The sequence below is a fragment of the Macrobrachium rosenbergii genome, chromosome 56 (assembly GCF_040412425.1).
Source record: "Macrobrachium rosenbergii isolate ZJJX-2024 chromosome 56, ASM4041242v1, whole genome shotgun sequence".
Taxonomy (NCBI): Eukaryota; Metazoa; Arthropoda; class Malacostraca; order Decapoda; family Palaemonidae; genus Macrobrachium; species Macrobrachium rosenbergii.
Window position 1 is genome coordinate 25,047,728 of NC_089796.1, and position 13,699 is coordinate 25,061,426.

The following is a 13,699-nucleotide window of genomic DNA, read 5'->3' on the forward strand; positions in this document are numbered from 1 at the left end:
TACTTGTAAAATGGAAGGAAAGATGTAACCCTCAAGGTCATTTCAAGATACCATAAATGTGATGCTTCACCAGGCTGGTTGATCTGGATGGGAAGAGCAATAATTTCATTGCTTGTTGATCAAATTGAAAATACAGGTCATCTGGTGGGGTACCCCACAACTTCTTGCACACCTCAGGATGAAGAGAACTTTCTATAGGAAGGACCTGGACCTGTTCCAATACTACTATTCTGTTTTTCACTTGAACATATCTGTGGATCAGCAAAATACTTCTCTACTAGGCCCACAGTAGGATCTGCATTGCCAGGAAATACGTTGTTAAAATTTAATTCCTCCTTTCTTACTCAGGTAAGCCAAGATCACAAAACTGTCTTACATGGCTCCCACCATCTTGCCAAACATATGGTCTGAAGATCCTTGAGGGTGAGGAAGAACCTCAAACAAAGAATCTTCACTCAAAGGACAGCACAAGCATGGCCTCTTGCGAGAGTCTTAGGGGTTGTTAAAGATTTGGAGGGCATTACCACCAATGCCGGCATTATCATTCAACTTGGGAATGCATTCAACTATCACAACCTTGGAAATAACCAACATTTGAAGTAAAGATGCCAAACCTTTAGTACAGATAGACCATCTATTTTCCAGCATCCTTGGTTCTTAGGCCATGCCAGATTTTTTATTTTTCTGCACCAGTAATGGTCCCCCTCTTCTTAACATATGCTAAACAAGTATTAAATGAAATACAGTTATAAACACTTAAATAATGCAATCTATGAAGGGGTGCATCTTCCGAATAATTACCTTCTACTGTATATACTAGCTGTCCTGCATTTGCCCATGCACATTTTTATGCAAAATCAATCACTATTGTACTTTGTGGTTTTTATGTGTGACATATAACATGGATTTTAGATGAGGTTCTATTCATAATACTTTACAGTACTGTATATGCTTATTTATAGCAATTCTTACCAAATCCTTTTTCATACGATTTACCAAAAATATAAGCAAAATTAGTAAATAACGCAACAATATTCAACAATCACCGGCAGCATTAACAAAGTAAACAAACATAATCTGCGCCGGAACAATCAGTGCCATTTATCGGAACCCCAGTATACTAGTCTACCGGCGGCAGGAATTTTATAGTTTCCATAGGCATTTTAAAGTTTTGATCATAATTTTGTCCAGATTAAAAGAGGTTCCAGACCAGCCGATACCGGAAAATCTATGGTTTACCTGTATTTCTAATAAAATCAACCAAGTCATGAGAAGTTCCTTTTTCTGGAGGAGCAAGAGCAACCAGTCATAACAGAAGTACTACAAGTTTCTCCAGGTTGATGCTTACGCTCATGAGTCCATTCAAAAGAGCATCATGAGGGGGAAATGACAGTAACTTTAACCACTAAGTCAACACCAGGTATGAGAGCAGTGCTGACCTTTCATACTACCTAAGTTGTGAAGGGCTTCTTGTAAAAGAATGAAGTAACTCAAAACTAACAAACATGCAAATTCTCAGCTGTATTTTCCAATAAAAGAAGTAGAACAATACGGTACTCTCCCTAAAGGAACATGCTGCATCAGTGGGAGAGGCAGCAAAAGGAGTGACCACCTCAACAACTGACATTACTATGAGACAAAAGTTCCAGTGGTGAGCTGGTGCCATGAGAAACACTGTGACTCCTTGTGGTGACAGAAAATGACACAACAGTTCTTGCTGCCTTATATATGGCTTTACCTTGACCTTGGTGAGAACATATTTAAGGTTCACAGGTATTCACCTACCCCAAAACTCATTTGAATTTATCTCCTGTGAGCAACTATGTCACCAAACCTCAATGACCAATTCCAGCTCATGCTTGGAATATTCCTATAGGATACGCAATAGTTTGTATATTTGAATGAGCATATGACTGCTGCTTATGAATAAAGTGATTTTAATGCAAAATAACTTGTCAGTTTTTATGTGATTTTGATAAATCTCACATTTGTTTCTGTTGGAATGGTTGGTTAACCTATAACACAAACCCTCAAAGCTAACAATAATGAGCAACCACAGTGTGGAGCCATAGCGTCAAGAAGCACAGTGTCTATGAAATACTGTGGCCAATGTAAGGCTAGTTGGGGGTTCAGACAATCCCTCCCAGGTGAGGCACCAGTACAGTCTGGTATCCTTGGTTAGGTAAGGTTAGGTAAGAATGCATCCATGCATTTTGCACAATGCTCTACATCATACTAGGTCAGGTTAGGGAGGCATCAGGAGGAAGAAAAAGGAGGGTGTCTGTAAGATTAGGTAAAACGCAATGCCATACGTTAGGTTGACTATGGATGTGTTCTTGTTGTTTTATTAGTGTTCTCCTGCTCCATGTGCACACAATGGTTTTCCCTGAGGTCTCCCATAATTGGTAACTTATGTGGGTGCATAATAAGTTAACCACCTTGTTGGGTAGTTTTAAGGACCCTTCCCTTATGGTATATTATACACTGTTACTCTCACCAACAATTACTTATTAAGCCCTAATACTGATAACTTGATGCATGGTTCCTCTATTAAATCATAAATGTTAGCATAGTATGTACAGTCAAACTTAAGGCAGTCTTCCACCATCTGCAACCTTACATAAAATCAAATAATTCTTTTAATGGGGCTGTTTAATTCAGGAGTGATCAAACTATCATAGGAAATACTACATACTGGAAATAGCTCAGGAGAACCAGGTTACAGTTACAACACAAAATCAGTTTAGACCGACCTTACACTTCAGTGGATGCAGATATATCAAAATTCTTTGCAGATACCCCTTGCCTTATAACATTTTGACCTGCAATTTTTTTTTTTATACTCAACCGTAGGCAATAAATAAATATAAATCTTAACAGCTATCCCACCACTTAGTACATTTTGACTCACATTTCAATTTTACAACATTCATTTGTGTAATTTAGAATGCATATTTCAGCAAACAGTTTGATTAGCTAGAAAACTCTGTACAGTTTAGTAATATAAAGTGCTTAATTCTGTAGACAGACTGGTAGTGCCAGGCTATGCATCACCCTCTTAATCCTACGGTTCTTTTACGTAACACACATAGAATTGGCCTTGGCTAGCCTACTTTAAAACTGTGAAAAGCCACATGATGTAAATAGTCTACTACATCACAGTTTGACAAATCTTAAAACACATAGGTCCCACAATCATTATTGTTTGAATCTATAGTGGAGCACACTTGACAACAGTGGAGGACAGATCTTGGAATATTCCATTTAGCAAAAGCTACTCAAAGATTGCCTCGTCAGGGCCAAGTATAATCCTTGATAAAGGAGCCTTTCATTACTCTAGGCCTACCAGGCTTTAGGTAACCCTATAATCGTTTAATGAGGATATGCTTGGATATAGTCCTAAACTATCTTTAATATGCTACCTTACCTAGATTTACACAGAAATCATAACAAAATTGAAGATTATTATAATACTGGCTATAATGTGCAAAGGTTCAAAGAAATCCTTCCCAAGTCAGTCAGCAATTTGGGGAATCATCAAAAAATCAACATTGTAATAACACAAGTAACCTGGTAGGATGAGTCTAAGACACAAAGGAAAACAAATTTTTCATCAGCTTATGTACACCGTCATCAAAGGGGTGAAAATTTCTACACTAGGGGGCATTCTGATTTCTCCCTAAGACAACACACCCACTTTGGAACCTGAGGACCACCATCCTCTAAACAGCTTCAATATGGAGTCAGTAACGTCCAAATATGAAGAGAGAAGAGATTTAAGGAATAAAATCACAGATTCATAGCAATCCCTAAAACCCTTAGTCCCTGGCAGGCAGTCTACTACAAGATGGAGGCCAAGCGACCACCGCCTGGACTTGGCCCACAACCTCCCTCCAAAGTACATGAACCCTACTCCTAAAACTTACCGGCATAAGGCCGCCCATGGAGTCCACCTCGTACTCCATTGATGTCATTGCGGAGACTTTCTGTCCCTGTAATGACTAGACAACCTTTTGTTGCATGGCAATTACCAAATTAGACTGCCCTTCTTGCACTTCAATGCTCGGGTCAAAGCCCAATCAGAGTCGCTCATTTAACAGTTGATTTCTCACTTTTCTTCTCCCATTTAGCCACTAAAACACTTCTATTTGTGTTCCTTTATATTATATCAATAACATATAATAGTCCCATAGTTATTCATAGCCACATAACTGCGTATACAGTAAAATTTATTATACCAAAGTGTTCAGTTTACAAATGTATCCTTGGCGCAAATGTCGGAGACGACTATAAACACCCGAATCCAAACAAACCAGCAACAAGAAGCAAAATGGAACAAAAGCGCGTCGCTCTCATGCCAATTTTAGGAAGCAGATTCTACACGATCCTATCCATATAAGTTTCAAAAACAGATTTACACTATTGAGTGCTTTATATTCACAAATATTGATCTTTTTTTGTTATATCACTGTGTATATTATTGGTCCTGACAGGTACTGACGTTTATGCTAAAAGAAAATAATGTAGGCATGCGCAAGCATCAGAAAATAGCGCGGGTTTTACTGAGTGTCGTCTGCCTGCACTATCAAACTGTTCCTGTTTTTCAGATATTTATGGCACAGTATGTCTGTTTGTCATGACCCTATGCGTAGTAATTTTTCTGACGTTCGACGAGTGTTCCTGAAAGGCGCGGCGTACAGCGAGGAAACAGACCCGAACGGTAGCTGTCAAAAGTAGTGTTATTATCTCTGTTATTATTGTTGACATTTTTCACTCACTAATTGTTTACATTACGAACTTGCGATTTCTGCCAATGACAGTTACCAGAATACATTCAAAGGCTACTGAAATTTTATTTATATGGCTAACAAGCACTTAAATTTTGTGACGGTGTATATATAAGTAGGTAAATAGTTGCCTTTGCCATAATGTTTATTTACACTGAGAAACTGAATGATGGCTGAAGTTAGTGCTGGATTTAGTTTTAAAAACTTGATAAAGCAAAACACTCCAGTGATTGAATTTATTTGAAAATTATATTTGAGAATAACACGTGAATCAGTTTATTACTGTTCATTTGAAATTAAATATTTTAACGTCAATTCAAGTCATGTAAGTCTTGACAAATGTTGTTTTACTTTCGATAGTTCCTATGACATCAACTCTCCATCTGCATAATATTTATAGGGGATGTGTTTGACTGAAAACTCATGCATGCATAGATATGTAGTCATCTGCAGTTATGAAAATTAGTAATATATATATATATATATATATATATATATATATATATATATATATATATATATATATATGCCCAAGATATAATTCTGTGGGAAAGGAAGATATGAGTGGCCGACAGCGTAGGAAGATGGGATTAGGTTATATATATATATATATATATATATATATATATATATATATATATATATATATATATATATATATATATATATATATATATATATATATATATATGTGTATGTGTGTGTGTGTGTGTGTGTGTGTGTGTGTGGTCGTAGAGAAGGAAGATGCGGCAACTCTTGATACAATCATGCCATGTTCTTCTTTAAGCAGCTCCTCTGGCTTCAAGAACTCACAATATTTCTTTGCCAATACCGCAGTTTCCATATCTGAGAAAGCTCATGTTTCTCATTTTTAACTGATTAAGAATACTTTTCACTTGAATTCCCGTTCAAGACTTGCTTCCTCCCCTTTACGAACTGCTGCAGTTGTCTTTTCTGTAAAATCCTTCCCCTTGCATTACCTGTATCATGGGCCTGTGTACCTTTGTTTTGGATAAATGTTAGCCTAGACATTGTTTTGACTTTCATTTCACCTTTTAAACGAGAACTTTTTTCCCCGCTGTGTTTTTGTAAGCAATGTTTAGAGGCAAGTCTCTCACTGATTAAGAGAGAAGTCGGTGTCTATTCAGATTAATTTTATTTCTCCCTTTCTGATGTTTGCATATATGTACAACATGCATATGAACGTAGAGTGCTTAGGTACTCACAAACACACCCACAAACATACGCACACGTCTAGCACCTATGGCCTTTGTCAGTACCCCGCTGACAAACAGACGTCGGCTGTGGCGGCGAAAGTGTACACCCACCCGAGGAAAGGCAACTACTTTCACTTATGTGAATTTCGTCTCGCCGGCAAGAATTGAATGGAGAAAAGTAGACAAAAAATATGGAATAAAAACTCAACTTACAAAAGTCTGAATGGAGACAGAGAGGGGGGGGGAGGAATAATACGAATAAAAACCCGACGGAATTAGAGAGATCAGTAGAGAAAGGGAGAGGAAAATACGCTTAAAACCTCTGGTATTACATGGAAATGAATGGCAAAGTAGAATAGAGTTATGGTAAAAGATTTTATTTAGATAACGGACAAAAAACCTCATGTTTACAACAGGAAGTCGTTCGATATCGCCGTGGTTATCATCGATTGGTTAGGCGTCCAATTTATCCTTTTTATGATTGATGGTACATATACTTGTGTTTATTTACACACACACACACACATATATATATATATATATATATATATATATATATATATATATATATATATATATATATATATATATATATATATATATATATATATTATATATATATATATATATGTATATATATACAAAAATGGGAAAAAAGCACTTTAAAAGAAGAAGAAGAAAAAGATATATATATATATATATATATATATATATATATATATATATATATATATATATATATATATATGGACAATGTACAGTATATGCGCAAAATTTTTGTGGTATAGTTGTTATCAACCTCACCTTGGCGTTGAAAATCCCGACATTGGTCCTTGATTTAATTCCACTTCCATTAATATCTGCTTTTTTTTATGCCTCTGATACCCCTAACCAGTAAGTTATATACCTGGTGGTTAGTATGCTGTGTTGGGTTACAGGCAGGGTTGAGGGGACCAAGGGGTTCGCAGCCTCATGCTGAATAGATTTGCTGTTAAATAAATGCGTAATTTGGTATGAATTGAATATAGAATTTAGGCCAAAGGCCAGACACTGGGACCAATGAGGTCATTCAGCGCTGAAACGGAAACTGACAGCAAAAGTTTAAAAGGTGTAAGAAAACATCGCAGTTGAACTATGAATCAGTTGTTAGGAGAGGGTGGAAAGTAAGTTGGAAAAAGAGAATATGAAAGGAAGTTCAGTAACAGGAACGAAAGCGGTTGCAGCTAGGGGACGAAGGCACGCTGCAAAGAACCTTAAGTAATGCCTACAGTGCACCCATGAGGTGCACTGACAGCATTACCTCCCTAAGGAGCTGTAATTTGGTATGGAGTCACCTGTTCTAATGGGAAAAAGCAAAAAAAAAAAAAAATAGTACCTATGTGTCATGTGCCCAAGCGCTTGCAAGCTCGAGGTAAATAATGCAACATGTAGTGGGGGCCGATGTGCTGCTGATGAGCCCTGCGGACAAGTGCTTTGACGTGGCTGGTGTAATGGAACTTTTCTTGACAGTAGGGCTTATTTATAGATAAGTATAAGTGCGGCAGGGACTAGTGTCTTCTTGTCTCTTAAACCACTCCTTTATATACACACACACACATATATATATATATATACATATATATATATATATATATATATATATATATATATATATATATATATATATATATATATATATATATATATATATATATATATATATATATATATATATATATATATATATATCTTATGAAAGTGAGTGTTGAAGACTTAAGGAAGGTAATTAAGATATACTTCACAGCATGATGTTATCGTGTCTTAGTAACTGATCAGGCTAGGTAAATATATATCTAGGAAAGGAAAGGGTCCGACGCAGTGAGTGAGAGGAGTAATTGTACCATTGTAATAAGGTAAATGTAGTGGAAGTGGCTAAGATTATCGGTCATAACGTTATTTGTTATACCAGGGAAGATGTAATTGAAGATTTTGATTGAGAAAGTAAAACAGAGGATTGATAGGAGAGAACAGTGTGGATTTGGGAGAGTGTGCGCGAATCAGGATTTTTTTTTTTATGAAACAATTGTGTGAGAAATTTAGAAGGAAAGGGGGAATTTGTATGTGGCATATGTGGACTCAGAATGTGCTAAGGATGTATTGTACAGCAGGCACATTGCTGAGAGCATTTAATAAAGATTCTTATGGTGGTAGCGAAGCAAGTGGTAGAGCATGTATAAGCAGATAGGGAAGTGACTGGTCTTGTGTAAAAGTAGCCTGAGGCAAAGATGTGTTATGTCTCTGGCTGTTTGTTATTAATGGGATGACGTCCAAAGGCAAAGAAGGGGCAGTTAGATATAAGCGCAAAGTTGTAGGATAAGAAAATTAGTTGTAAATGGGGGTGTTGAACGTCTAAATATTTGCATATGATGTAGTGCTGACTGGGGATAGTGAATGACAGCTGCTGAAACTGCTGAAAGAATTTTTAAGAGTCTGCAAGGAGAGAGAGATGAGAGTAAATTGGAGCTAAAGGTTACTAGCCAGGAAGATAAAACGATGACTGAGTGCTGTTTAGTTAGTTAGTTTGAATGCGGAAATGACCATTATGTTGTTCTTCACTAGAACCACACGATGTTAAAGGAAACTGCTCAGCATCAGTACACACACACACACACACACACACACACACACACACACACACACACACACACATATATATATATATATATATATATATATATATATAAAACTACGTTTTTATGTTCACAGTTATTAGGACACAAATTTCATTTAAATATCGAATTCACTGTCCCTTGGGAATAATTTACATTTAAGAGGAATTACAACTGATAACTGTATCTGCAGTGTCAGACAGTCGACCTTGGCCGGTCAGATGCGCTTACCAATTATATTTTCCCTTTGTGTGTAAGTTATTTCCAAGAACACACACACACACACACACACACATATATATATATATATATATATATATATATATATATATATATATATATATACAGTATGTGTGTGTGTCTGTATAAACTCGTGTTGCTAACCTTCGCATAATTTCCTCGTCTTATATTTTAGGTGGGGTTCTTATTTTGATATGTCCTTGGTAGATGATGAAGTTTGGGAAACCCGAAGTGTTTGGGATGCTGGCTCCTTACCTTAAAAGGATTTCCGGTCTCTGCTATTTCCTTTGTATCCCAAAGGGTATAGAGTGGATTTGTGTAATAAACAGCCTATTAATTAACATTCTGCTCTTTACAGGTGTAAGAACCACAGAAGCAATGATGATAATACGCTGGAGTCTTTTTCCTACCTTACTGATGTTTATTCATCACTACAGACGTCAGAGAATCTTTTGTCGTTGCTCTTGACAATTCTGAGGCCTCGGCAGCCTGGCACTGAGCTACATTGCCTAAACTGTGTTTTCGTGGCTTCTGTCTTTCTCTCTATATGCCTGACACTCTCTTTTTAACTAATAACCCAGTATGTGATGTTGACAGCGCACCATCTGCTCCTTTTCCCATGTGTGATGGTGCTTCTCATGCAGGGTTCTGGTCGTTCCATCTTCCTTCTTCGCTCTCTTATTGAATAGTGTCTTATTCTTCAGACACTCTATTCGAGTCGTTATTTGTCATACCCTGAACTTCCCAGTCATCTATAATGCAACCACATCTTGGTAGACAAGGCACTAGAATGCTGACCATCTTTCAGTGTATATCAATTCTGATATGAATAGCTAAAAGAATATTCCCATCAATTAGCCAAGCTTGATGCGCACAAGAGACTCACCCAATATTCGATTGTTTAAAAACAATCAGATTGAGCTACCATTAATGGCACTGTTTTGGATGATTACGTGTCTTTTTCTGAGTCGAATTTTTATAGATTCGCCCAAAAGACCAAAGCAATATGCAGGCTTTGTACGACGCTACTGGGAATATTGTTTTTAAGTTTGGTATGTTTCTCTCTGTTTCTGCGCTTTTAAATCGGTCTGAATCACATTCAATAGTATTTTTGATCAATTAGACTTACTCTGTTACAAAATCTCTATATTTTCAAATACTGTGTTGTCTTGATGAAAAGCACCAAAGTGTCAGTCTTGCTAGCATAGGGCCATAAACATTCGAGCGGCGAGTCTCCTTTCCTCTAATCTTAATTATTGTCAGTGATAATGGCTGTGGATATTTACCGTTAGCTTAGGAATAACCCGAATTCCGGTCTAGTACAGACCTAATTGATTATTGATATGAGCAACTGATGTCACAATACCTCTCACGCTTTCATCTTTTATTATGGTATACCACTGTGCAAACAATTCATGTATACAGCTTCAAACTTTATTTCTTTCATTTTCATTCAGCATCCAGACTTGATTTTCATAAAGGAGAGTTGGCTCAGTAATCCATTCATATATCCCCACCTCGGCCTTCATACACATTCCAAGCTTCTTCCCAAACTATATATACAATAGTGGTCTACTATGGTTAGGAGGTTCGCCTCACCTGCAAAAGTTCCCAGGCTCGAAGCCAGAGCAAATTGCAACATTTTAGGCAGGTTCCATCAAATCCCTTTGCGCATCTGTTGACTTAAGTAGTTTATAGGTACCCGGCTGCTAGTTGCTTGTGGTTAGTCGTGACCAGCATGGAAAATGCCACCGAGCTAACAGGTTCATCCCAAGTGACTTGATTATAACTGAAAGCTGGTGGACTAAGGACTAATGCTTTTGAGAAACAAAGCTATGAGGAGATTAAAATGGTTGTAGCATATATATATATATATATATATATATATATATATATATATATATATATATATATATATATATGTGTATACATATATATATATATATATATATATATATATATATAATATAATGTGTATATATATATAAACACACACACACACACACACACACATATATATATATATATATATATATATATATATATATATATATATATATATATATATATAGGGATACATACACTACTCATTTTAGATATTATGAGGTTTTGTACACATGAGAGTCAGAGCAGAGCTGACTATGCAGAAAAGCTTAAATTCAGTGTGGAAAAGAAACACATACAGTATATTACTTAAACTTGCTAAATACTTTGTACGTACATCCGGCGGTCAGCAGAAACCTGCGTCAGTAATTTTTGTTTGCCGGCTTTTTTGATGTCTGATCAGAAATGTCTAACCTGAAACTTACGCTTTTCACAGCCTTCAAGTCACCGCCACACGTCCATGCCGTGACAAAATCCAGGCGGACGGACGAACATACGTTACTAGAGAGTCAACCCACTCGATTAGGCCTTCAACCATACCCTCGATCTTCTAACAGACAGAACTCTCTTCCTTCCCTAGTGTTTCCCGAGTTGCAAAATCATTCCAAATCGCTTGTGGAGGTAAGCTTCTTCAATGTTTAGGCAACTCAATGACCCCTTGTGGAGATGAGAAGTAAACAGGAGGGTTCGATGAGGGTGATTACTAAGCCATTTTTTTTTTCTGATAAAGAGTAAATCGGTAGATGATCGCGTCCTGAAAAGAAACACGATTTACTGAGTAGATTTCATAAGAAGTGTCGTTGTTTTATTTGGTTCTCATAAGAAGTTGTCAAGTCCTCGGTTTGTTTACGAATTTTTTAGTCATATCATGAACTATTATCCCAGGCTAGTTGCTACCGTTTCCGGTCTCATTCGGTACTTGCGGTTTTTTTTTTTTTTCTTGACTTCTTGAGCTGAGGCGAAATTTGTATTTTCCTCCTCGTTTTATGTTTAACTGGATCAATTGTTCGGCTTGCAGAACCGTGTCCTTCAATCCAGCAATTTGCATGTTCCTTCCGAGGAACTTTCGACGCCTCCCTTACGACTGACTGGCTCTTTCCTTAAAGTACTTTTTGCGGGGAACTTTCACCGCGAATTTGCTTTTTCTCTCTTCTAAGTCGCACTCACGGTTGCAAGCAGCAGTCAACCGAGGTCAGTAACTGAGATCTTGTGGAAAGTGAGAAGATCTGTTTCACTTGATACCCTCCCCACCTTCCCCCTTCGCAAACCCCACCCACCCCTTCTACGGGAAGAAACACTTCGCCCAATCCGGAAAGTTTTCCAAGAAAAGATCAAGCGAAACAAAGGCTTGCGAGTCGGAAGACAAAGTGTGGACGATATTTATTGCTCGAAAATCGAGATTTATCCCAAGGCCGAACGTTGCATTTTGTTTAAGTTAGCTTCCGCAGCCGCATAAAATGAAAAAAATAAAAATTGAACAATGACATTGAGATTCCGAAAACAAAATATGATCAATATCCACTCCTCCGAAGCCAAATTTAGCGGAAGGGTGACGGTCCGAAGTCAGTTGACAAAGAGGTGCGATCAACATTTGCTGAACAAGAACTAAATAACTCTCCACCCGGCTGAACATTTCAATTCGCTCCTTTTTGCTGGAAACTTGGGTTCTCCAACCGGAACACTTGAGTATCTGCCACTGATGCAGAAGTGACGCAGCGAGTGTTTACACGCACGGTTGTGATTGCAAATGGGGGATTGCAGCTCCCAAGGACATCCCTAATACGCAAGGACAGAAGTCCTTCTACTTCCCATTACCCGGAAATTAAGCATTTTTCCCCCTCAGAAAAAGATCGGGTTATCCTGTGAAGCCAACGCCCATCCCATGACGCATACTTTCTTTCAAGGTATATCTCACAAGTGTAGCACATCCATCATTTTTCATTTTACGGGCTTTTTTTATTAGTGAATGGGCTGGGACAGGTGCGCATGCAAGGTTGAATGGAAGAAATATGTGAAGGAGAGAGAGAGCACAAGTGCAATAAGGAATGAAACAGGACACCTGTTTTTTATTATTTTTATAATCTTTTATGCTCACTGACTGCTCTCTTAGTCAGATGACTGATGCTTAATTTGATGATGACTTTTATCTTTAGTGTTGAAAGAATGTATTTCGCCCCAGGCCTCGCAAATAACGCAGATATCGGGGAAAGGTTTGTTGTCGAATTTCTTTTATTTAGAAGATGAAATACTGTCGGACTAGAAGACTTTATGGCCAAAACGTCGCTTCATAAATTTCATAAATTTGAATAAGTTCGGTTTGTATCCAGCTGAAGTTTATGGTTAACTAAAAACCACTAAACTGTCAAATTACGGTTCCAAGAAAATTTACAGCGTGTTCAGATCCACAGTTTATATCAGGATTTCAGATTACATACAAACTCAAAAAACTGCATGAATATTGAACTGCGCTGCGCCGTATTTGTGTAACCTTCAATTTGTTATAGACACAACTGATTTTACTTCTCGAAAAAGAAAGAGTAATTTTCAAATACTTTTAGGATTCAGAAGAGAAAATGTTCAATAAGACGTAATTTTCTTGCGACTACAGCCGTAATCCTGAAAACTCGGTCAGTCACTAATGGTTGTACAAATACTAAGAAACGTAATTAAAATCTAAAGTTGCACGTATGCTCTCTTGAGGTTCTCTACGAATAATTTAAAGCTTTGCGAAGGGTCTCCTGTAATACCCACTGACACCTTAGTCTCAAGACACTGGAATAAACTTAACTTTTCTTTGTACTTCTCTTCACTACCTCGCAGTAGGCCTAGAGCCCAACTGCAGCTACAACCATCGTTAGGCACTGACGTATTCTATCAGTTATTATGACACGCCTTTTGACACCAGAATAAGGGATTCCTATAC

At 37.3% G+C, this 13,699-nt stretch overlaps 1 protein-coding gene across 2 annotated transcripts in view; it reads right to left on the minus strand.

The window, feature by feature from the left end:
* LOC136836056 (PHD finger protein 12) overlaps positions 1 to 4,510 on the minus strand; it is a 156,786-nt gene extending 152,276 nt beyond the window's left edge. The window contains exon 1 of one of the 2 annotated variants that reach the window (XM_067099952.1): positions 3,927 to 4,510. In XM_067099952.1, coding sequence (XP_066956053.1) covers positions 3,927 to 3,974 — 48 coding nt within the window. In that variant the 5' untranslated portion in view covers positions 3,975 to 4,510. The remainder of the gene's footprint in view (positions 1 to 3,926) is intronic. The other variant, XM_067099953.1, reaches the window with a different exon arrangement.
* Between the last annotated feature and the right edge of the window lie 9,189 nt (positions 4,511 to 13,699).